This window comes from Nicotiana attenuata, unplaced genomic scaffold (assembly GCF_001879085.1).
Source record: "Nicotiana attenuata strain UT unplaced genomic scaffold, NIATTr2, whole genome shotgun sequence".
NCBI lineage: Eukaryota > Viridiplantae > Streptophyta > Magnoliopsida > Solanales > Solanaceae > Nicotiana > Nicotiana attenuata.
Genome location: NW_017672659.1, coordinates 115,429 through 142,219, shown reverse-complemented (window position 1 = coordinate 142,219; position 26,791 = coordinate 115,429). Strand labels below are relative to the sequence as shown.

General features: G+C 36.0%; 2 protein-coding genes across 2 annotated transcripts; one reads left to right on the top strand and one right to left on the bottom strand.

Moving 5' to 3' along the window:
- The first annotated feature begins 6,597 nt into the window (after positions 1-6,597).
- LOC109214004 (dormancy-associated protein 1-like) lies at positions 6,598-8,034 on the top strand. The gene is made up of 3 exons (XM_019377855.1): positions 6,598-6,779; positions 7,088-7,316; positions 7,658-8,034. Exons 1-3 carry the CDS (start codon positions 6,683-6,685, stop codon positions 7,701-7,703), a joined length of 372 nt encoding a protein of 123 aa, XP_019233400.1. The 5' UTR covers positions 6,598-6,682; the 3' UTR covers positions 7,704-8,034.
- Positions 8,035-9,149: 1,115 nt separating this feature from the next.
- LOC109214000 (putative E3 ubiquitin-protein ligase RING1a) lies at positions 9,150-18,345 on the bottom strand. Its single transcript, XM_019377853.1, has 10 exons — positions 18,042-18,345; positions 17,842-17,884; positions 13,113-13,171; positions 11,967-12,048; positions 11,758-11,878; positions 11,622-11,663; positions 10,726-11,226; positions 10,160-10,267; positions 9,852-10,058; positions 9,150-9,531 (listed from the first exon to the last, which is right to left on the bottom strand). The coding sequence occupies exons 1-10, from the start codon at positions 18,160-18,162 to the stop codon at positions 9,466-9,468; spliced, it is 1,350 nt and encodes a 449-aa protein (XP_019233398.1). The 5' UTR covers positions 18,163-18,345; the 3' UTR covers positions 9,150-9,465.
- Between the last annotated feature and the right edge of the window lie 8,446 nt (positions 18,346-26,791).

The window sequence follows — 26,791 nt, the reverse complement described above, 5'->3', positions numbered from 1 at the left end:
TATTTTGTAGATAAATTATAGATTATTTGTATTCTGATCGTAGATGCTTTGTTTTCTTTCACAAATCAAAAACGACTAAAACTTCTACAAATCTTCTGCAAAAAACGCAAGTATGTCGAAAATACCAATTAAGCTACAATTGAATGGGAATTGGGATATTAAAATTCAATGTACCCAATTTGTAGATATTTTGTAGATAAATTGTAGATTATTTGTATTCTGATTGTAGATGCTTTATTTTCTGTTTTCACAATAAAAACGGCTAAAAATTCTACAAATCTTCTGAAAAAACGCAATTATGTCAAAAATCCCAATTATGCTACAATTGAATGGGAATTGGGATATTAAAATTCAATGTACCCAATTTGTAGATATTTTGTAGATAAATTATAGATTATTTGTATTCTGATTGTAGATGCTTTATTTTCTGTTTTCACAAATAAAAAACGGCTAAAAATTCTACAAATCTTCTGAAAAAACGCAATTATGTCAAAAATCCCAATTATGCTGCAATTGAATGGAAATTGGGATATAAAAATTCAATGTACCTAGTTTGTAGATATTTTGTAGATAAATTGTAGATTATTTGTATTCTGATTGTAGATGCTTTGTTTTCTTTCACAAATCAAAAACGACTAAAACTTCTACAAATCTTCTGCAAAAAACGCAAGTATGTCGAAAATACCAATTAAGCTACAATTGAATGGGAATTGAGATATAAAAATTCAATGTACCAAATTTGTAGATATTTTGTAGATAAATTGTAGATTATTTGTATTCTGATTGTAGATGCTTTGTTTTCTGTTTTCACAAATCAAAAACAACTAAAACTTCTACAAATCTTCTGCAAAAAACGCAATTATGTCGAAAATTCGTTTTAACTTTAAAAATCAACATCCACACCCCTAAAGAGATAAAAACAAAAATAATTGCCAGGGAAATTCCTTCTAGTAATAATCATCATCTTCTTGAACCAGGAATATGATGCAGTTGTAGGTGATGTGACCATGTCAGAGAACCGATCCAAGTATGTGGATTTCACACTATCTTAGATAAAGAATGCTTGGATTTTCTTGAAACCTCTACAGAGAGAACTTTGGATCACAACTGGAGCATTCTTCGTCTTCATTGGTTAAAAGTGGGTGAGGGTGAGGGTTTGGGAGAGAGAAACGTGGGAGGGGTGGGATATACGGTACCTTGAATTAAGGAGGGATATACGCTGCATTAATTGTACTCTTAAAATACACTATGGTATAAAATTGGTAATTTGGTATGCTAAATGTAATTACATCAAACCTTAAACATTGAGGGTAATAAGATTTCCTATATGGTATAGGAATGTAAAAATCTCTACTTTTAACCGATTGCATATATTGGGCCTGAATTCCAAATTAACCTTTTTAAAGGCCTTCTAGTCCTCTCGCTTCTTCTTGGCCCAATAACCCTTCTCGGCCCAATATTTGATTTGGGATGATTCATAACAATATTGCTCTTACTTTGTCAAGAAATACCAAATCGTGGTGGTCTCTCTCTATATATGCGTTATGTGAAGTCTTATAGCCTAATGAACATGTGAATGTTAAATCTTGGAGATTCCTTTCTTAAAGATGCTGCACCTGGAATCCAAGAGCTTACTGATTTTTGGTAATTATACGGCAAGCTGCTGGAATAAGTATTTCGTTGCTGATCGATCAAAACATAATTTTGACTTGCAGTTACATGAATACAGTATTGCTAGTTGTACTGTTGGAGGTGGAAGAGGCGTTCATCTGAGAAATGAATCCCATTATGATGAAATTTCGGAAAACCAGGAACCTCATCTCTGAGTAACGGTCATACTCTTCTGGCATAAATGTTTAAACACACTGCACAACTCATCTCTTGAAATAAACTGAGAAGTGCGGCCGTATGTGAATTTTATCACTTTTGGGCGAAATTCATTTCCTAATATACTACTCCAATCAATCTTTAATACTCTAAATCTTCATCAAATTAAAAAACTAGTTGATCTGCCAACATTATTCTCAATCTTACATAGTAAATGATTTGTTCTAAAAAATATTTTTATTGACTCTTCAATGAAATATTGAAAAACATTGTCCATGGTAAGTCATTTTTTAGGAAGTTCATACCAAACACATTTTGATTGCAGAATGTGGAACTATGTTTGTGTTTCATCATCTTAGTGCTTGTGATTTTGTCGATGGAATTGTTTCAGTGGCACGGCAATCTCTGCAAGGGGTCGCAAACCGTAAAATTTTCTGACCAAACGATTGACCTGCAGTTGCCTCTTTTTTATTCGTGCTCATCTTGGCATGACCGTTATTGTGTTGGCTGACACCATTGTTGAGATTAGAGTCATTGATCCCTGATCTCTTGCTGTTGTTTCCTACTGAATTAGATTGCTTGAGCGATTGAGCTTGATTCGGCTGTGGTAAGAGCTGACCCTTGTAGAACAAAATATCAGCTGGGCAGTTACTATTAATTGGACACACAGTTGTTGTGTTCTGAGTTACATGACCAAATTCAAATGATTCCTTTTTGGCTAGAGATGAAGGGATGTTATAATTGCTCTGTGCTTGAACCGGCGGTAGATCCTGAATACACACCAAGCCTGTAAAGGAGAGTGAATCGCCTGATACAGAATCTCTGGCATCATGAACTGGTGACTTTTTCTTCGCCATATTTGCTGCTTTGATATTGTTTTAATGAACAACTGGGATACCAGACTCTGGTCTTTTATACACACATTGGTCCCTCGATAGAATTGTAAATTCCATTCTCTGTACAGAAATGGAGCCGTTTGGAACCAACATTGAAACTGACTGCAACATTAAGGGTGTGTTTGGTACGAATGAAAACATTTTCCGGAAAATATTTTTCAATTTTCCCATGTTTGGTTGGCTTAAATGTTTTGAAAAATATTTTCCTTATCAACTCATTTTCCTTCAATTGGAGGGAAATATTTTCCAAAACTCTTTCTCAACATTTCCCACCCCCCACCAACTCCCCCCTCCCCCTCTCAAAAAATATTTTTTTTTTAATTTCAGTTTTTCTGTTACCACCCACCCTACTACCCTTCCACCCCACCCCTCTCGCTAAAAAAAAAAAATCACCTTATTCTTTTTTTTTGCAATTTCAAATTTTCTGTTTTTCGTTTTCTGCACCACCCACCCCCACTCTCCCCCTACCCCTACCCCACAGACCCCCCCCCCCCCGGACAAAAAAATGTTTTTTTTTATTTTTTTTTTATAATTTCAAATTTTTGCTTTTTTCATTTTCTGCCGCTCACCCCACCCCCCACCCCCACGAAAAAATATTTTTTAAATATATTTTTCAGTTTTAGTTTTTTTTTATCGGTTTACAAGTACCAAAGTTATGAGTTCGGAATTTTATGTGTTTGGAAGTTTACGGGTTTAGAAATTATAAAGTTTACGGGTTCGAAATTCCGTGGTTTCAAAAGTTTATGAAATTTGTGGATTCGGAAGGTTGTTAGTTTGAAAGTTTATGGCTTCATGTTTATTATATCTAAATTATTTATGAATAAGATTACCCTCCCCAGACCCCACCTGTTGGGATCAAACTGGGTTTGTTGTTGTTGTTGTTGTTGTCTTGAGAAGTCATTTTCCTTAATTTGCGTACCAAACACCGGAAAATGAATAAGATTACTACTTATTTTCCAAGAAAACATTTTTCACGGAAAACATTTTCCGTTATACCAAACACACCCTAATTTGGTATATTTTAGTTGTACATTTGTTGGTAGTCACTTTCTCAGTTGAATCACTGTGATGTGGAGTTATATGATTTTGAGGATATTACAAAGTAAAACTGAAAATGAGAGTGATGAGACATTTTTGTGTTGCCCTTGGTTTTGTATTTTCTGATAACTTGATTCATTTGTTGGACCGTCCTAGCTCGAAGGAACAGCGTAGTTATCGACTAATTTTGACCCAAAGTCTTGCGACAAGTACAAATATTAACAGACAAATTATACGTTAATAACATAAGGGATAGGGATGAAATTGGAAGTAGCTTCATACATGACCTTGTGAATAATTAGTAATCCCCAATCTCATTTTATATGACTATTTGATTGGATAAAGTTTAAGATAGTTCGATTTGTTTTAATTATGTTAGCGGTAGTAAAAGAATAAATTATAAAATAATGGTTGGAAAAATAGCTTGACAGAGAAAACACCATAATGTCAAGTCGACACGCTTGATGAATTTGAATTCTTCGAAATTCTGTAAATTATTTAGAACAATATTATTAGCAGAACAATATCAACATTTTAGATCGTCCAAAACTAAAAGTTTATCGTAGAAATGACACTAGGTAGCCATATTAAAAGACTACTGTCTAGAAATTAGTCGGTGCGTTTTGAATTTTAATTTTCTTTTAATTTTTCAGGATAAAAATATTTTGAATTGTCCTGAAGTTAAGATTTTTAATTTGAAATTTTAGAACAAAATAAATACGGGCTAATTTTCAAATAACATCCGTGAGAATGACTATCTATGCTGTGTGACGATGGGAGTACAAGGTCTCTCCAATGTGCCGGGAGTATAAGGTCTCCGATGGGCCGATCACTAAACGCTTACGGGCCTCTTTTTTTAAGTCCGACTATAACACTAAGGCCTTTGCTAGTAATAATGTAGAACTTTTTTTTTTTTTTTAGCCCGTGCCAGAAACTATTTACATTCGATAGCCGAAAAAGGGTAAAATAGCACGGGCTAGCTAATTTTCGGATTGGTATTGAAAAATAGCCAGCGTTTGCAAAGTCATTGAAAAGTAATCACTATTTTGCTGCAACACGGAAAGTTCCAGCATAATATACTGGAGATTGGAGCACTTGTGTATGAACTTCCAGCAAATTATGCTAGAACTCCAGTATATTATGTTGGAAGTTTACATGTAAAAAGTTGGAACTCCAGTATATTATGCTGGAATTATTTTCGAATTTTGAACAATGTTTTAGTTCAGATTTATCTTTACATGAAAAGTGGCTAAATTTCGATTACTTTTGAAACTGTGGCTATTTTTAATTACCACTTGTCAATCTAGCTATATTTAAACTTATTTTTCTACGTAACATACAAAACATATATATATATATATATATATATATATATATATATATAATATATTATTTTTCGATTATTATTTTGAGAACGGCTATACATTTTTATTTTTCCAATAATGTACCCCGTTCCTCTTGCTTATGTGACACCAATTGATTGCAAGCCGAGTTTAACATATTCAATGACTATCAAATTCGATAATCGAACATAAAATAGAAAAAAATATCTGAATTCCAGCATATGTGAGAATTATATTATTAGTAAATTGATGTCAAACATTTTGAAACTTAAAGAGTATAGAAAAAATGAGATTCAAATTAGGACAACCGAAGAATTAATTAGCTTAAATAATCTTCCTGAGAGAACTATTAAAATCTTGATTATTAGAAAGTTGATAATTTTACCCGAATCAAATTACCAACGTCAGTGAAAATCGCAACATGATGATCTGTTTACCTCGTTCATAGAATATGATCCCAAAACCAAACCAATAATGATACAAAATATCTCATTGTTATAAGACCAAAATTAATCCCATCATGGTGGCCCCACGTTCTATTATTTATTTTTTCTTTTTATAACCAAAAGAATACGACAATATATATATATAATTTAAATAATCGGACACTTGGATAGCAACCCATAACCTGCTCAGCCTCATGGGTCCCACAATTTTGCTTAGTCTTCATCCTTATCCACCTTTTGCTTCCAATAAACACTTCCAATTTTTCTTTCTTCAGACTTTTATTCTATACGAGGCAACACTTGCTTGCTAAAACACACTAAAATTTGGAAAAAAATACTATAATTAAATAGTTTTTGAAATAAAAGTTTTAGTACTATTTATTCTGCCAATAGTCAATAGATATAGGAAGGAAACGGTGGGCGCTCTCGAGTATAGAACCTAGAGTCCGTTTTAAGTGTTCTTAAACCAAAATAAATTTTAAGTTATTTTATAGTATTTAAATAAAAATAAAATAAAAATTTAAACATTTATTTTCAAGTTAAAATAATTAAAAATAAGCGAAAAGCTAAAATTTCTAATTTATGACTTAGGCTTAAAAGTCACAAAGAGACAGCCATATTGATTGTGGTACTGTTGATTAAGGCTCCGTTTGGCCATGAGTTTTGTCAAATAAATTTGGGATTTATTTTCAAAACTCATGTTTGGCCATAAATTTTGCCCATATTTTGGTCAAATCCCAAATTTCAAATCCCAAAATCAGCTATTGGGCCAAAATCCCAAAACTTGGGAATTATATACATGTTTTTCCGAAATAAAGTTGGAAAATATATTTTGAAAACGTATGTCCAAATACATTATCATCTTCAAACCAAACTTCACCCAAATCAGATTTTTCAAAACAAATTTGGGATTTCCTACCTTCCAATTTGACACTTGTAAGTAGTACAATTAATGTACGGAAAATAAAAAAGATAAACTGTAGTTAGAGATTTGAGTAGGAGATATTTTTGAGTGTCAAAAGACACTCTATATATTGGAGCACGCAACATTTAGCATTTACACCACAGACTTAGAAAAACTCAAGTCTGACTACAGAATAGTGAAGTAAGAGAAAGAAAGATCAGAGAGAAGATGGTGTTGATTGATAAATTATGGGATGATGTTATGGCTGGACCTCAACCTGATAATGGCCTTGGCAAGCTCCGAAAAAGCCTCACTGTTCAAACTGGTACTCCTATATATAATTCTCAAAAGCATATAGTACTCCTATAATATATATACAGGCAATGAGTTCCGTTGAATTCAAATTGATCCTCATAAATATCTAATTAAAGATAAACTCAAAGTATATATACAAACAGAATCATAGATCCACTGACTTAATTAAAATTCTGAAGTTTCTTATACATATGTTTTAAAGGATATATATTAAAACAGATGCTGCCATGCAATATGTTTTGGATATATAAATTAAAGTTTTCATTTGTTGTTTTCTTGCTTTAATTTATGTGATGTTTTGTTATGAATATGGAGTAGGGGGGGAATCTGGAGAAGGATCTAGCAAGTACCAGAGGTCTCTCTCGATGCCGACCGGTCCGCCGACGCCAGGAACGCCGGCGACACCAACAACTCCGTCACCGACGGCAAGTAAAGAAAACGTATGGAGGAGTGTTTTTCACCCAGGAAGCAATATTGCCACCAAGAGAATTGGTGCTCAAGTCTTTGACAAGCCTTCTCACCCTAACGCTCCCACTGTTTATGACTGGTATGTTAATTGTTACGTACACGGTACATGATTCAGATCACATAACTCATGAACTTTTGAAGTTCTTAAATTTACTGGGATTCCGATGACAGGGATATTCTTTTTAATTTGTTAAGTTGTCAAAGAAAGATATACAGTATTTAATTTGTTTTACTGGGTTTCTGATCGATGGACGATGATCGAAATGATTTTGATGAAGTATCATTTGGTTTTGTGTTAGTATTTTACACTGTCACTTCAATCATATCACAGTTCCTACAGATCGCGAGTATATATCGATTTTAACCTGATAGCGTACACCGTCAGTTTAGAGTACTTAACTCTTAAATTTTTAATGGCAGGCTCTACAATGGGAACACCAGATCTAAGCATCACGAGAAGTGCTGAGAGTTTTTGGGTGGCAACAAATTGAAACCTATGTAAATAGTGTTTTTTCCTGTTAGTTGCTTCGCTAATGAAGCATGGATTACTGGACTTTTATCTTTATTTCTGTTGTGTATTAAGCAACTAGTAGTATGTTTTAGTTTGATTTCGCAAGCTAACTTGAGCTTTAATGGCCATCAGTGGCTTTCCAGCTCCAAATGCTGCTGCTACTACTACTGTATGTTTGTGGTAGACCACTGTTATGATGTTTGTTTTGTGTATTAAATATCTGTTATAAATATTGTGATGTTTTTGTTTTGTTATTATATGGTCAAGCGTAATTATCCTTTTGCAAGTTCATGTTTATCTGTTTTCAATTGGAGTAACAATTATTCTTATGAAACTTGGCACGGGCCCATTGTCCACTCTAAGCATTGGAAAAGTAGGAGATTGAATTGTCAAATAATGTGTCTTTTGGTCTTTTTACTTTTGTCTAAAATAAGTAGTATCATTTTGCATAATCAAAAAAGAATTAATTTTATTTTTCTAAAATTTATCCTTATTTACATATTCCAATGTATCAAGGTAATAATTAATTAAGGGTACTTTAATAAATACATTTTTTCTTCTAGGAATTTGCATTTTCTTAAGGAGTACCAAACAGAGGCGGACCTATGTGCAGTGTTGAGGAGTCACCGGATTCCGTAAACTTCGGCAGAAATCTTGTTTATGTACATGCGTATATTTTGAAAATGATTATATAAATAAGTAATTGGCACCCTGAACACTAAAAGCCTTTAACTGGTTGAGCAAAATAGTGGTGTCTTATCATGTTAAAATCCTGGGTCCGCCTCTAGTGCTAAAAACTAAAAAATCCTCTTATTGTGGATAGGAGAGAGTACTTGTTGTTAAGAAGTGTCACAGTTTTAAAATAATGGAGATTTCACTGTCAAAGAATAAGGTTCGAGATATTTGTTCCCGCAACCCGAGTAAAACAGTAAAGGAAGAACAATTTTGTTAAGATCCACCATACTCTCGTTTACCATTCCCTTTTAACTGTTCACAGAGGATAGGAAAGAAATCTAAAATGGCTTCCTTTCCCTTTCCCAAAGGTTATACAAAGAAAGAGAAAACTGGCTGATCTACGTCGACATTAGATCATCATCTCCTACGTACACGAGATGGATGTGTTGCATGGCCCAAGGTTTTCCTAAAATGAGACTGTTTTGGGTAAAACAAGGTAGAGACGCAAACAAAAGTCTCAATAAGCACCTTCCTAGCAAAGCATGAGACTACGAATAGACTTTTAGAAATAAATCAGCAGACTTTCTTGGATTGTAATGCCTTTAAGCAAGAGACAGAAGCTAAGGTTAATTCATATACTAGTTGCAAAGGAAAGGTTCAAGTCCTCTTTATGATTGTTATAAGTCTATAACCAAGAAAAGAACAATATGGTCGCGATTAGTCAAATGTGACACAAGTAGCACCATTCTAATCTTAAAAATTGAAGCACCAAGGCAAAATCTTGGCTAGTTAAGGCTATATTTAAGCACTTGGATCACATTACATGAAACGAGTGAATAAAGAGGTAAATAAATCGTTACACTAATGTGAACTTCAAGGTGCATAACTGACTGATGTAGTTGAAGGGATTATTTCCTGGATAATGAACTACATCTGTGTATGATACACCTTACTAAGCTACTTACTTTCTATACGGATTTACAGATACGCCCCAGTTGAAATTACACTTCTTTTCGGGTATTATATTCTGTGTATATTCAAATTACACGGTCACCTTCCCTTCATCATGGTCTGTCCTATTCTTTGACTTGCATCCGTATGCTAAGATCTGAAAGACAGCATGCGAATTAGTATACTCAAGATAAAGCCAAGAAGAAGAGTATCAATGGAATATTGTGGAATCTTTCAGGAACAGTGTGTGTTGACTAAAGGAGGAGCACAATATAACGCAGCTATTTGACTATCAAATATAAGATTGTCTAAAGTTGGGCCTTCATGTCCAATTTTAGACCAGTGTTGTCTTCTTTTTTTTTCTTTTTCAGTTGTAATTCTTTCATTTTGGTAATGAAAATAGTTGCCCCAAAAGAAGAAGAAAAAAATTGTCGACATGTTTGTGGAATAGTTTACGTTGTCTTACAGGGAGCTTACCAGATTACGCTGGTTAAAACCACACATCTCTTGGATTTCCCCTAATGTCTGATGCTCGTTTACCGTATGGATTTCAATACAAGGATCTCCAACGAGTTTGGGAATAGCCATGATATCAGAACTTGAAGAGTTGTCACTAGGGTTAAGCTCTTTTATCAGCACTATGTCAATTTTGCCGACTTCTATGGACGTTTGCTGTGCTACATACTGCATAGAGTATACATTCAAATGAAGCATGCAGACATAAATTTTCCTGGTAATGATTTAGGTTTGTAAAGTGTGAAAAAGGTTTATGGTGGTACACTTACTTGGCTCAAATGTTTAACTTCCATAGTGGGCCGGCAGCAAAGGTAAGGTCGTTGCAAACATGGTATATCTTCTTCAGACATGGGAACAAGTTTCAGTCTGACATCCAACTGAAAGAAAACAAAATATTTCCTTTAAGATCCATGGCAAAACCAAAAAAATCCATCTATATCACCTCAGTCATAGAAAGCAACAAGCAAATAGCAATAGTGTATACTTCCTCTGTTCCCTTTTACTAGTCCCTTTCCCTTCTACTTGTCTATTTTAGCAAATCAAGAGAGAATTATTATTTTCTTCAATATTACCCTTAGTATTAAGTACCCACACTCCTAGTTACAACTTAAATAAGCATTAACAAGGGTAACTAAGTAAAATAAACCCTTAATAAATGATTTCATAAGGGGTGTGCCTAGTCAAATAGAGGACTAGTAGAAAGGAAAGGAGGGAGTATTAGATCATCTCAAATGTACAGAACTATTCAGAAAACAATATCTTTCAGGCTCAACCACAGACAGGAAATATTCAAAAGTATAGCATCCAATTGGTACATAGGATTGATTTGCTGTACCTTCCCTTCATTTTCATCTGAACAAGAAAGACGATCAATTAGCTTTGAGACTCGGCTATTCCTGGAAAATTTGCCAGTGCCTCCCCCAAGACCCCCATGTCTCGTGTTACTTCGCATGCCACCTTTTCCCCAGGCAAGAATCTCTGAACAGCGAATAAGTCCACTACATGCGCCAAGTGATTCTTGGTTTATTTCTGCATCATTTTCGTCACTAGCTGCTGAAGCCTGAGAAGGCCGTCCTCCCCTCTTTTTGTACCGTTTTGGTTTGACTTCTATCGAGCGCTCATCAGCAGAGGAAGAATCTTTGCCAATATCATGATTACCATCTTCCTCCTCATCAGATATCTGGTGTTCAGCACCCTGAAAATTTCTTCTTCCCCTTAAACTTCGATAGCGTCCCTGAGATCTCCTCGCAAAAGCTGCTGCTGTAGCTCTAGCGGTCCGTTTCCTTCCCAGTGCTTCTGATTGTCGCCGTAATGTCTGTGCAATTGAAGCTTGTATCTGTTCAAAGAGTATGAAAACTATGAATTGGTGCAAAAAGAAAAGCAAACTCGAGTAGGCATGTGATTCGGTTGGCTGCAATGCAGGCATTCAGGTGGTGATTCAGATCAATGTGTTTCAAAAAATACGAAATACCCAATGGTCCACATTGCAATAACCTAAAGTCCCCTACAGCAGAGGATAAACTTCACCCAAATTCAACACTGCAATAGATATAACCCCACCAATATATATTGAGAGAAATGTACACTTCTCTTTGACATTGCACGTGGAATCAACCACACCTCCATTACGAGGGCGTATCTGACAATTTTACAGGAACGAAGAAGATCTGCTGTTGAAGTCAATAATCTGCATGGAATACAGCTCTGACGCTGAACTTGGCATTGGCTTACCTGCTTATTCCGAGCTTTCTCCTCTTCATGAAAAGCCAATTCCTGAGTGATACACAAAAGAGTAAGTCCATGGCCTGAAACAGGTCAATGGTAGACCTTTTCCATGAGACATACAAGAGTTTAAGCATAGTAGTACCTCCTCTTCATATTTATCAATATCTGGATATAGAAGGGAAATTAGAGCATCATAGTTTGGATCATCTCTCAGAGAACGGCGACTAGCACAGTGGGTACGACAAGCAGGACACTCATTGTTCCTAAAATATAATTGACATGTTGAACTGGATAAGCAAACGCAGGTTACTTCTCAACTAATGAAAGATAAGTTTAGCACTTAGCAGGTACCCCATTCGCATAGATTTGTCAATGCATTCTCTACAAAAGCGATGCAAGCATTCCATAACTGTTCTGGTCTTTCGAATAATGCCTGCCCATGTCACAGTGGTAAACCGGTAAGTAACAGTAGGCAGTAGGCATACATTACAGAAACAGAGATTTATCACTATGTTCTATAAGAGATCCCCCCATATAGCTTGAATCATAGTTAAAATAGCTCCTCTATTAGATCATCAGGAACTAATGTAGCTCTCCTTTTCTTAGTGAATATGTGTTAACGATGTTTTCTCAGATAAGTGATATCTTTCCCCTGATGGCTCTGCCATTAAAATTATATGTTCCTCAATCAACAGGAAGAAGCATGTACCGGATCCAGATAGTAGATCCTAATCATAATCTGAACGACAGGAAAATTTTATGTAGGCAACTTAAAAATATTTTCACATATATCAGTTCCTAACAGGAAAGAGAAGCCCCAATTAGCAAAGTTTCTTGCAGAGATGAAGCAGAGACTGCAAATTGGGTTAATAGAGAAACATTTACTTCATAATATAGAGCTGGAAATGCTGTTTCATTAGGTACATAAAAGGAAGGTAGGTTAACTCCTTGCTTCCGACCAAAATCTCCATTTTATTGATACTGCCTTTCAAAAATTGGATAGAGAAAAAGGATTTTTAACATAGCCGTCCTCAGATTCCCAGTCTCAATGAGCCATGTTTGTCATTTCACTAAACAAAATCCAGAAACTGCATGAAAAAATAACTTAGAGATAGTTTTAAGCTTTTAGATAGAGAAAAATAAGTAGAACAGTTGAATGTGATCTTTTCTTAGAATCTCATATCGGGCTTAAAGGAATTCATTAGTAATCCCGGGGGGGAACTATCATAACATTTACACATAACTATAGATGAGAGCTTCACATTCTCCCTCTCCCAACCTCTACCATATGCAAAGGACAATGAAGGCAGCATATTTATGTGCATCATGACTTCCAAAAACCACATATCCTGACATGCATTTTTTTACGGTTCTTTGAAATGCAGTATTTAATAAGGTGGTACGACCATAAACACGTCTTGCCTATGAAATACTCTCCAGGTGTATCCAGTTCTATTAATAATAAAAAAGCAATTAAGAAAGAGCAAAGACCCAGACCTAAACATATAGGGCACTGTACTTCTTTGCGAATTTCTGAAAGTCTCACAGTGATAAACCTGCAAGCAAGCAAAAGTAAACACAATAAGCAAAATCCAGGACCCCATATTCCAATAACTTAATAATCAAACAATTTCCGAATTAAAAATAGTTCACTATAAGATAAACAAAAAGTGCAAAACAATAAAGTATTCTTTGGAAAGATGGTATAACAGGACGGCAGCAGAAGAGAAGGAAAGGTCAGGTGCAGGTGCCAAAGAAAATATTAGTCTTAGTATTTATTACTCAGATGGCTCTGCAAACTATCATATATTAATAACATAACATTTGAGTGCTAAACAATATACTGGCAAAGAGGAGAAAAGAACACCAATGTTTATATCTAATTTTAATATTACCACCTTGTCTTTTCAACAATTTGTTGCTCATGTGGGCTTCAACTTATATGGATCCCCAACCAAATACAACTAAACATAGTCAGTAGTCAGAACAATGACATATGATATGCTTAAAAGATAAATTTACAATATAAGAGAATCTTCTACCAGCAAAAACCTTTACAAACTCAATAATATCAGCTTCAAATTATTTAATTCTTGAAAGGAAAAGGATTTTACTTATCAAGAAAATTCTCAAAAAGAAAAAGGTTAATTCCGGCCGCTATATATTCCGATACACCGTTACAGGACAATGATGTCAAACAAAATTAGAAACCAAGTAAAAATCTTATATACTAAAAGTAAACTTTTACTAGAACATACACTGTTTTGATAGGTAACATGAACAAAATATGACCAGAACTAGGTTTAGCCTGGATATCTGTATGCACATGTAACTATTGTCAGTTAAGCCAAAACCTAGACTAATGTGTTGCCTTTTCCAACTAGTTTAGGTACATAGATCATCAATCCAGAAAGCTGTGCTTAATTGATGTATGAAACAGAAGTATCAATCCTAGATGCTAAATGCGTAATCTTAACTAATGGTATGGATCTATTGGAGCAATACCTTCTTCTTTTGCATTAACCATAATGTACCAAATGGAAACAATTACCTACACCTACTAAAAGGTTTAATTCCTTTTGTAGCGTAACAAGAAAGCACTTGAATTTGCTTGAAATCACACCTTATCAATCTTCTACCTGTCTATCTTTCTCAGAGCAGTAAATTGTTTCCATTCTCTTCCAGTTGGCTTAATATTTTTATGCTTTTTAAAACTTCTTTATCTTGAATGAAACATCTAATGTCTTCACTAACAGACTCGAATCGAGTCACCTCTCTTTTAAGTATTTGAGGGCATGTTTGTGGTAGTAAAACATAGAGCATGACCAAAACTGAAAAGCTCTTTCCTGTTTCTATCAGAGTGCATCCCCCACATCCACACCACGTTGATGTACTATTACCAGCCCTCCTATTATCTTTGGTTGTAATTCATTTGTATAAGAACAAACTTACTGGCGCTTATTCAAATACACAGTTTATATTATGGGGTACAGAAGATTATGTACACTTCCTTTAATAGAAAAGACTGCAACATTCTTCTTCATTTGTTCTCCAAAAGCATGTATTTACAAGTTAACGAGACACCACTTAGCCACTTTGGAGAACTTCGCAATGTATTTGTCTGATCTGTTGTTGGAAGAATATTCCAGCATTTAAGAATAGCCTTGAGACACTTTCCTAAAGAATGCTTTGCGTCAAAAGAAAACTTTTTAGACAACAGCTATCATAATTGTTTTTTTCTTTTACACGGAACTTTTAAAATATATCTCCAAACATTCCCAAAAAAGCTGTCCAAACAGGGCCTTAGCGCTAACCTAGGTCGACAAGAATACTCTTAGAAGGGACTGACTCAACAAAAAGTTGTTGAGCCATTTTGTTATGAGATTCATCTGGCTATTTTCTATCAAAAGTCAGTCTACCTTTGATATTGACAATAAGCATTTCCTGATATGCGCATTCTCTGCAGTATTGTTGGTTGTGCACCCTATTCCCAATTTGTTCGGTAGTTTACAAAGCTTATATTATTGAATTATATGTTAGGTTGCAAAAGGAGGAATAGTAGAAGGTGAGAAAGTAAAAGAAGCATCATGTGCACTACTTTCTTTGTTTGGTTAAGAAGTAAATAATGGTTAAGTAAGAGGAACAAGGTACCACCTGGACTTTGTAGCCTCTCTCAAGCTGGAAAGAAGGGGAAGTAATGATTTTTAGTTGAATAAAACAACATACAGAGAAGTATTTATACCCCCCTTCTGAGAAAATCCACAAGTTTCTCTCCCGCTATCATTCTCTAAATCAGATATCATGTAAAACTCGAGGTCGTAACTTAATAAGGAGCTAGTTGAAAAAGGTATTGTTGCATGCTTCTATAAGCAACTTTGCTTACTACCAAATCCACACAAGGAAAAAACTGAGATGTGCCTGCACTGTCATGTCAAACTATATTTATCTTGTCAAAGTCATAGGAGAATCCTAAGCATTGAAACTTAAGGCGCTTGACCCATTACCAATTTGCCTCAACTTAATATAAGTGCAGCAACTACAGGATTTTTTATTGATAAGTAGCAGCAATAAAACTTCTTCACAGTCACCAGCCAAATGTCAAAAGCCCAAGTTGAAAAAACAGTTGAAACGCTTAAGTGAGCAAGTTGCCGGAAAGAAAAATAGGAAATTTTAAGGTCACCAAATAAAAACACTAAAAGTAACCAAAGCAATTACATCTCATTCAGCACCTTCCTTCAACAGACACAAAAGACATGTTGTTGCTTCCTTTCCTTTCCTACCAAAGCCAGGTTGGCGAATAAAAATATTTCATGGGCTCAGTACTTAATATCAACTAGGGGAACCAACTTTAACTTTGCGTTCCATAGATGTGTAAGAAGTATCATATACTTGTTCTCTTTGTAAACTGCACATTTTCCAGAAAGCACAATTTTATTTTTCTATTTATGTATTTTTGATAATGGTGGTATACATGCCAACTTGCGAGCACCACAACTAATCCACCAGATCGCTTGGGTAACTCTACCCATGGAAGGAATTCACCTAGTGTCGCCTCTGCTGAGATTCGAATCTTAGTTCCTGAAGTTGTTACTCTAACTCTCTGTAAAATGCACAAGTTCCAGAAAGCACAAGTATTCGCAACACAATTAGCTATTTTGGAGGAATTATTAGGAAGCCAACTGCATGACCCATACAGTTGTTCTAGGTAATCACACATCCATCACCAGATCAAGGAGGACCAAGTACTATAGTCATCAATACATTTATTTTAACTAGAATTCAAATGAAATTCTATAAGTAAGTGCAGTGCAATTTTTCTGCATAAAAGACTAGTAATATTTGCCACAATTTTCAAATTGAAATTTGTAAAGGAAACATGCACTTTTTTTTGGAAAAGTACATAATATGAAAATCGTAAAGAAAAATAGGGACATGAATAGATTTTTCTCTACAATAGCTAAATACACGTACAGAGTATAATTGTTAAGCAGGCAGCTTTAAAAGATAAGATGAAATTAACTTAACAAAAAAAAACAAAAAAAAAAAAGCAAATGTCGGATGGAGGGGGAGAGGGGAGGGGGAGAGGGGATGGAGGTGAAATTAAACTACATTTTCAGGATTCATTATTATGTAATTGTGATGAGCTGGAAGTTCCCAAATTTATCAAGATTCAAGAACAAAACAACTTGGTCAAAGCATACAATTTTGTTATTGAAATAACTAAATTTCTAGTTTAAGGAACAATTTTGGTATTTATGCTAAGCAATCCTAGACAGGGAGGCGTAGAAGAAAGTAATGAACACCATGTCTTTTGCTAAAGCTGGACCCTTGGTTTTGCTCAAAGAAATGGAGTCAATTCTAATTCTATCATGAAATGGTTCCAGATCCAAGAGGATGTTTACGATCCGGAAGTGATTTCTGTCTATTTAACCATGACAAGATATGAATAGCTTGGCTCAAAAGAATACATCATTTTGGAATCCAGTCAATAATCTGCTCATGGAAGGAGTCTATATTTTCTGAGTTCATGTATAAGGAATCACAACGCAAATGCTTTCACAAAGATGTGATTTAAGAGAGCAGATTAATGATTCAGGAGATGTGTATGAGCATTTTGTGAAATGGCAGGTTACAGATGGAATCAGGACAAGATGAGTGGAGTATTCTAGATTTATGCAAAACAGATCTAAGAAATTGAGTTTGCACAATCTAATTCACACAAGTTCATGACTGAAACCTACAATATCTTCAAATAACTCAAGCAGCAGGTTTTCTTATAATCATATCCAACCAAACTTGATTTACCCTAGCAAATTATAGCTTCCACTTGCATCTAGACATGCCACATGCAAGCAAACAATATTATGTATAAAATAAAGCTGATCAAAATTCAAATTTCCTGACCATTTTCAAACAAATACTATCAATCACTCTCCAACCTCCAAACAAAACAAAAAAGCCATGGGAAGAAGAAGCTACAGAGCTCCTTATAGCAATGTTCATGAGAAGCAAAATTACAAACTGAATTACAAAACAAAACTAGTAGATCTCAAACTATACGCCATCTCTAACATTCCACAAGGTCCTTAAACCACCAAATCACATCATTGAATTCAAAACTACAACGGGAAATAATCGTATACGTATCGCGCTTACGTATATATAAAATGCATTATTCCACCAAAACATATACAAATGGAAAAATGAAAGAGAAAGAGTGCATTACTCATCTTTCTCGCCGCCGCTCGAACAAGTAGTTCCATCCGAATCTGAAAGTCAAAACACAGAGCAAAATATCACAAAAATATCATGATATGCTGAGTGAAAGTCGAGTCACTGCTGAAAATTGTTTGCATATACAAATAAAATGTAAACATAAGAATCTACAGATAATTATATACAACGCATCTCTATGTATACACGTACCGTCGGTGTCGTAGGCTTCTTCGTCGTGATTTTGATTACCTTGTAACGAATCATCGTTTTTTTCGTCCGGTAGCGGAGGAGGAGTAGGAGGAGTGTCGTACGAACGCTTTTGAGCAGGCATTGACCATTCAAAGCTAAAGAGTGAGCTCGCCGGCGGTGGTGGCGTTGGTGTATGGTGGTGGAATGGGAAGAGAGGTGAAAAAGAAAATAGCTTCGTCCACGCTGTTATGTACTGGTTTAAAATGTACAAGCATTAATGCACGGGGTACATGATTCTTTATTGGGCAATTTCTTTATTACTCTATTCTTCACCGTAAAGCGGAAAAGCCAAGAAAGTTAACGTGGAAATCTGGGTTTGTGTTTTTATTATTGATTTAAGGCCCTTTTAGTAAGAACTATGCTTTTGCGTTTAATTTTGTTCTTTGGAACTTTTAGAAATTTAGCTTAGAAGGTCTTATTGATCCTCCATAAATAATTTAACATTACTATGCCTGTAAAGACTTCAAGTTCCTTCTATAGTTCTATTCAATCAAAACAAGGTTAAAAAAAATCAATGATAGGTAAGTTCCTTTTATTTTATATGCCATATTTGTAGCAAATCATATTTTTTTTATTTTTTTTAACAAACAACGCATTTTATTCATCTTCAAAAGAGTACGTTGAGCTAAGAGAATAGCAACATCTCTTCCCTGGTTCATCTTGAAAGATATACACACCTATCTTTTTACATTTTGAGATGAGGTAAATGCATTTGAGCTGGGAAGGCAATAACATTGTGAAGTATGCATAAAATACTCCATCCTATAAAAAAGTTACCTCTAGTACTAACTATCTACTACTATACAAAAACATGATGATCATTTTGGTTGAAATGAAATGTTGTCTTTCTTCAATTTGATCCCTCGAAAGGAAGGGAAAAGACCATATATCCATGTTCATCAGGCCTCTAACTCGAGGAGGGAGTTCAGCAAATTCATGAAATTTTTTAGAATGAGCGAGAGTATGGCTATAATTGGAAAGTTTATCAGCACATTGATTGCTCTCTCTGTAACAATGCTTAAGACTATAGTTTGATTGAATCTTGATTCTTTAAGCTCCTCAACTTATCTAGATATCCTCCAGGGAACTGTACACTGTCCATTCATACACTCAACAAGCAATTTAAAATCACTCTCAACATTGATGTTCTGCACTCCATTTAACATGCACCATTTATGCCATAATGAAGAGCAGAAGCTTCTGCCCAATTGCTAGTACATCTGCCTAGAGATAAGGAGTAGGCAAAAATTAGGCACCCTCTTTTGTTCCTAATCACATCTCCACCACCACAATTTTCTTCTTTGCAACTACCATCAGAGTTCAATTTAAGAAAGGGAATGGTAGGCCTGATCCATTTAACCACCATGGATTTTTCAAAGCGAATTGAACTCCTCATTAGTTGACTGATATCATCCTAATGTGGACACAACTGAAACTGCTGGAATTGATTGTTCACTAGTTGTGCAACAGAGAAAGCAATCAAAGAAAGAGATATTCTCATATTAGCTCTAATATTATCATATTTGGCATTGCACCTATCTCTCCGGATTTCCCAAGAAGCAATGGCAGGCAAACATTTAATATGAATGCTTGAATTGAATTATTTACCTTGCACCTCTACCAATTCATCATAAGTTGTCTGAAAGATATATCACTATATGCAATTCCTATAGGACCACATAATAATTTCCATATGTTCTTTGCGAATAAGCCAGTGCAGAATAAATGATCAATATTTTCTACTCATGGAAAACCATAACAACAACATCTAGAGAATATAGAATAACCCAACTTAGAAACTCTCGCATCAGTTGGTATCTTGTCCCTCAAAGCCCTCCATGCAATGAAGTTCATCTCGAAGGGAGCACCTTTCTGCCAACTCATAGCATTAACCCAAGCCTTTTGTTGCTTTTTTCTAAACAAATGCCAGGCCGAGGCCACTGAAAATGTCCCAGTGTTATCCGCACTCCATATTGCTTTATCAAGAGTAGATGATTTCAGTTGGATCCGGAGACTATTGACTTTAAGTACAATATATTGAGGAAGAAGTTGATCATACCCTTCCCAGTCAATTTGATTGTTCAATAACATATTTGAGAGCTTCAAATTATTAGGTTTATGGCCCGGAGGAAAGTAGTCATAAAGAGGACCAAGCTCAGACCAATTGTCAAACCAGAAGGACACTTCTCCTCTTCCGACCTTCCACAGTATTTGTTTCTCCACCACCTTTTTGATCTTGCACATGGCATTCCAGGGTTGTGAGACCTGAATACCATCACTTCATAACAGGATGGACTCTCTGATGATTTGGCCATAAGAAAATTCTTCCATAGGGACTGACCAGTCCTAAAGTTCCACCATTATTTTGTTGTGAAGGCATTGCAAATATCTTGAAGTTTTCTGAAATTTATTCCTCCATCTTCATAAGGAAAGCACAGTTTATCCCAGGAAGACCAATGATATCTTCTCTTTTCCGCAAACCCACCCCAAAAGAATCTGTTAAGCATTTTTTCTATTTGATTAAGTACACCTTTGGGTGGGTGAATAGCTGCCAGAAGATGTGTTGGTAGTGCCAGAAGAACATGTCTAATCAGCATTGCTCTGCCAACATGCCATCCTGAAATTTTGTTGATGACCTTCGTTATCAATTTGAGAAAATAACTATCTTTTTCCTCCCAACATATAGTGGACATCCCAGATATTTGATAGGTAAAGCTTTGTGCTCCATCCAAGTGATGCTTTCCACCCTTGAAATTTCATCTAATTGAGCATTTGGAGTTAGAATAATACAAGATTTTTGCTTGTTGACCAGTTGACCTGAAACTCTTTCATAATCAGTAAGAGCCTCCATTAGTTGTCCTAATTATTTCCTGCAACCACTAGAAAAGAGAATGATATTATCAGCAAAGGCAAGATGATTAATAATAGGGCATTTCTTATTCATATGAAAGGCTTTAAAAGCATTAAGAGAAGCAATGTAGATTTAATTTTCTAGAAAGAAATTCAGGACAAATAACAAACAATGAATGAGAGATAGGATCTCCTTGTCTTAGACCTCTTTCAGATTTGAAAAAAGCTTGCCTAGTGCCATTAACAAGTAGAGAATACCAATTATTAGAAATATGTCTAAAATGATGTCAATCCAAGTTTCATTATGTGAGCATGTGATTTTTGCCTTAAGCAGTAATTCCCAAATTTCAAGCAAAATAATTTTGCTAATATTTTATAATTTTGTGTGAGTTTTGTGGCATTCTTTGGTAATTGTTGCATTCATTTTATGCATTTAATCCATAAAAAATACCAAAAATATGCATTAGCATTTAGGGATTTAATTTCACAATTTTAGTATTAATTAGTCATAGAATAAAATACAAAGAAATTGCAAGAAAATAGTCTTTTGCTTACTAGTTTTTGCATTGGTGTCGAATAGAGTTACAAGCAAATTTTAGGAATTAAAATAGCTTAATTAGGTCTTTGCTTTGTTTAGGCATTTTATAAATCAAAAAATAAATAAATACAAAAGAAAAATATAAAAAAAAAGGGGAAAAGAAAAAAAAGGAGAAATATTAAAAATGGTCTTAAGTAAAGACCATATTTGGGCTAAAATCAGGAAGCCCCAAGCAAAAATACCCCAGCCCAAGCCAGCCCAATACCCCACCCGGTCCAGTCCCTCCCATAACAAAACGACGTCGTTTGACGTCGTTTAATCACCACCGTTCATTTCCCCATATCCAACGGCCCAGACTTAATCTCAAATTTTACATAAAACTGTCCGAATTACTCAGAAATTTTGAGACCAAACCTTTCTTCCTCGTACAAAACCTTAACTCCGCCTTAAACCATCGTACCCCACCGTCCCACCACCGTCCCTCCGCCGTCCGCCGCCGGCCGGAAATCGCTGCTGTCGGCGGCGATGCTCCGATGACCACCAAATTTACACCCCAGATTCCCCTTTTCTTCCTCTACTCAAATCCACTATCCGTTGCCTCCAAATCTTACCAGAACCCGTCGAATATCCATTCGAAATTTTCCGGCCAAGTCGCAAGTTATGCCAAACGGTCCCAAATTAATACCATAGGACCGCCTTGATCTTCCCTACCCAACCCCCATAGCCATGTGTCTCGAATATGGCCGGAATCGCTCAAATATCCGATCAAAAATTCGGCCAAAACCCTAAATGCTCCAAACCCCACCAAATTGGTACCACGTGACATTTTCACCACCCTCATGAGGAATTTGTTGGCATTAGCATTCAAATCGCACCAGAAATAGTTGAATTTCAAATCTGAAGAGTCATGTGACTTTGGGAGTTACACAGATGAGTCCTCTTTCTTTGGTGTTTGATTTTTTGTTAAGATTAGGTTAGTTAGTGTGTTTAGGTTTTACATCAGGCCTGTAATTACTAGTTTTGAAATCGGATAACCGTTAATTGTATAGCCTAATTCTCTTGTTTGTTGTGCCCATGTCAAATGCCTTGTTTTGTTTTGATCCTTCATCTGTTTTAATTCTGTTTTTGATTGTTAGTTCGACCCGGTGTTCATGTCGATTAGGGAGTGCCTGTTTGTGACTTGAGTTATGCCTCTGTTGGTGTAGTTAACAGTCGTCGTCGATTTGTTAATCCAATAATTTGCCTATTAGTCTATTATCTTTGATCAGCTTCAATCAATCTTGTGTGTTTCAGTTTTAATATGTTTAGTACTTCTTTTAGGTTAATCAGTGACTGCTGTTAACAATGATTCAATGAAACGCCTGGTTCAATTAGTGGTAATTAGTTGAATTTGGCCATAATAGATGGGCTCAATTAGGGCAGAAAGAGGGCTAAAGTCATTCTGGTTTGGGTAGTAATTTCAGGAGATGCAGAGGGTAGTTTAGGCATGGAAAAGGGTATTTTCTTTAGGATTGGTAGTTTTTGAAAAGGTTTAAGGGTAGAACAGGGATTGTGATAGGAATAGAACCTTCTAGGAAGGGCTATAGTGTAGATTCTAATAACTTAAGGTAGTTACTTGAGTAATAAGTCAGGAAATAGAAGGGTAAGCATTGAAATTAGAATAGGGACTAAGGGGGGTAAAGAAAATCTGAAAATTGGACTTAGTTTACCTATAAATAGGCAGTCATTTTGCCTTGAGGAGGAGGTTTTCGGAGGTTCTGAAATTTTGCAAAAGTTTTGAAGTCTGAAATTAGGAGAAGTTTGAGTGCAGAACGTTTTCTGAAATTTGGAGAGGAATTAGAGTTTTAAAAAAACAGAAAATATAAAGGAAAAACACTGTTCCATCGAAAATCCTGGGAATCTTTGTAGCTGTTGTGATATTTATTCAGTGATAAGTCATGAACAACTGGATTACCCCATCTAAATTGTTAAACTGAATCTGGGTAGTCAATATGGTGTTGGACTTTTGGTGTTTGCAATTGTTGATGTTCTGGTCCTGCTGTGTTGATTAAGTTGAGAATTATTGTGCTGTGTTGAACTGAGTTAATACCAGTTTTAACTTCTTCCTGGGCTGCTGTTGCACACTGTCACTGCTACTGATTTTCTCTTCTCTCGTTTGCAATTACCAGGTACACCTTGAATCTGCCCTGCTGTATATTAAGCTCGAAATGGAATGCAAATATCTACTTGTTTTGCCGTCTGGACTATGCTGTATTGTTAGACGTTAGACTTAAATTCATAGTACATTGTCAGTTTAATCTTTTACACGTATAAGTCCTGGACTGTATAAACAGACTGCTTAGCAATTGTTGGGACTGTTTTGAATCTGGGGACTGCTTAGCATGTGAATTCTGCAGTATTGGTTTTAGTTTGGTTCAGCTTATACTGCTAGTGTTATGTGACTGGAATTCGAAATTAGGGATTTTTTTTTTATGTGTACCATATCCTTGAGGCATGACCTCAACATAAGTGTAATTTGGCTTTGTTAATTTGTGAACTTCCATTGGTATCTGCAGTAGTTAGATAGTCTAAACACGATGAATATAAAACTAGGATTTTAGCCACGCCATCGTGAAATAATCGAAGTCGCAGCAAGTACAAATCGAGTTTTGTTTTGAATAACTGCTGCCGATGAACTAAAGGCTTAACAGCCTTGTTGTGCTGCTTTGGGCCTTAGTGGTTTAAGCGAGTGGCCCAGGTTCGGATCAGATTACAATTTTCGTGTGGGGCCTGGGCCAAGGTCTGTAGCTGGCCCGATTCTGATATAGACTTAGATGCAATCCTCCTTCATTGGGCTCATTTTGGAAGCCCAGTCGGTTTAAATACAAAAATCCACCTCTAGTTTATTGCAATCAAATAACAAATCAATTGGGGCTCTCCCCTTAGCTACTAGAGACAGTAACAAAGTATAGATTGCTTTAGGCTTGCCTTTAAGTAATAAAAGAGATGAGCCTCGCCAATCAAAATCCCAAGACGCATGGCCTTCATTTAATTAATTTTAACTCTTTAGAATTTGGGGCGTGCCGTTTAGCAAATTCCACGGTCACCCATAGAGATAATAACCCGTTAGTCGCTTTAGGCGCGTGTTTTAATAAGTTTACCTTCCTAAATACGGGTGCACATTTATGTGACCCAAATCCCAAATCTCAACGAAGTCGAAATGTGTTAATAATCACGGGTGCACTGGTGCAACGTGGTTCGAGACGCATTTTCACGACGTTGCAATTCTTTTAAAAATCCAATAAATAAAAATTAAAAAAGCGGTTTATTAATAAGGCATATAAGCTAGGATGTGTTTCGAAATCAGATAAAATCAAATACAACAGTTGAGCGACCGTGCTAGAACCACGGAACTCGGGAATGCCTAACACCTTCTCCCTGGTTAACAGAATTCCTTACTCGGATTTCTGGTTCGCTGACTATTAACAGAGTCATAATTCCCTCGATTCGGGATTCAACCGGTGACTTGGGACACCATAAAACTCCCAGGTGGCGACTCTGAATTCTCTAAAATAACAAATCCCGTTTCGATTGTCACTTCAAGTTGGAAATAACTCCCTTTACTACGCCTTTGCGGGTGTAGTAAATGAAAAAGGAGGTGTGACAGCTCTGGCGACTCTGCTGGGGATTAGAACCCAGAACTTTGGTTCAGGGTTCAGAATTCGAGCTTAGATATATTGTTGTATTTGGCTTTATCTGATTTTCCTACATGTTTCATACTAAATGTGCAAAATGTTGCTTTTTACCGCTTTGATATTATCTGGACTGTATATGAACTGTGCCGAAACCCTTCTCTTCTCACCCCACGGGGATGTGCTCACTGGTGGAGACTCCCTATTCTGTTAGTGTCATACCTTGAAATAAGAAAGAGGCCGGACAAGTTACTAAGCCGGACGATCCCGCGGGTCCCCGGTACGTAGCCCCCTCCTCGACTCGAGTTGTCCGCTCGGGTACACAGTCTAGAACACATACCCAGGTTTTTGAACCTAGAAGACTTGACTTCATGCCGGATCCCTAGTAGGAACGCTTATCTGCATCACGTGCATTCTGACTTAGGGGACTCAACACAGGGGTTGGGTCCGTCTAGGACAGGTGTACCCGGAATAATGGACCATCCTGATGCATCCTACTTGTGCATTTATCTGTGTTGGACTCGCATGCTGACCGGCTTTGAATATCTGGGCAATATTGAAAAAACAAAAGAGAGAGAAAAAGAGAAAATAGCAGTGTGGAGAGTTAATTACCTATGCTAGAAAAACCAATGGCCAAGTAAGTGCCGAAATGCTGCCGGATTTTTGAGAAAATGAAAGAAAAAAAAAAGAAAGAAAGAAAAGTAGTTTTGTTTTTAGTTTGTCTTATGGAATAGCAAAAGGAGTTTTATTTTCCAATTAGCTTAGTTTATTTGCCGCTAAAAGAAATTACAAAAAGAGTCTTGCTTTCAGAAAAGAAAAAAAAAACAAAAAAAGGGGTTTTATTTTCAAATTAGGGGTGTTTTCAAAAACAGTTAGATTTATTCGACCGAACTACGCTGGTTTGATTCTCACCGGATGTGAGATACGTAGGCAACCCTCATCGGGTCCAACCATCCTTTTGCAAAAATAGCCAAAAATACAAAAATTTTAATTTTGTCACAAAATAAGTCGGGTGATGCCATTCTTGTTTAAAATAAGCCGAATGTCCCAAAAGGGCGCCGGAAGGCTGTTTTTGCAAGAACAGCCACCCTGAGTCAGTTTCAGCGGTTAGCAGGCACAGCCTTGAAATCTTCTCCCCGAAGTGTTGAAAGGCCGTAACTGCAAAACCGGCCGTTTGTTTTAAAATTGGAAATTTGAACAAAAATAGTGTTATTTGCTTTTCTTTTTAGGTCAAATAAGTTATTAAATCACCTTAATAAATGTGCAGGATGAGCACGACTCAAAATGAACCCTTTTCAATCATGCATAAAATCCCTTTGGAGTTGCGTCTGTGGTGGAACGATTTGGGCAAAGAAGGGCAAGATGCGGTCAAGAAACATTTGAAAGGGCTTACCGGTTTGCTTGATATTGTGCCTCGGGGAGATATTATTAGAGCATTAGTTACGTGTTGGGACCCAGCACATAATGTGTTCCATTTTTCGGATTTTGAGCTTACCCCGACATTGGAGGAAATAGCTGGCTACATTGGAAAGGATGAGGTTCCGTTGAGGCACAAATACTTGGTTGCTCCCAGAGTTGTAGCTGTACACAAGTTTCTAGACTCCTTGAAGATAGTCAGGGCCGTCCGTAACACAGACCTGGCAAATGGTTTT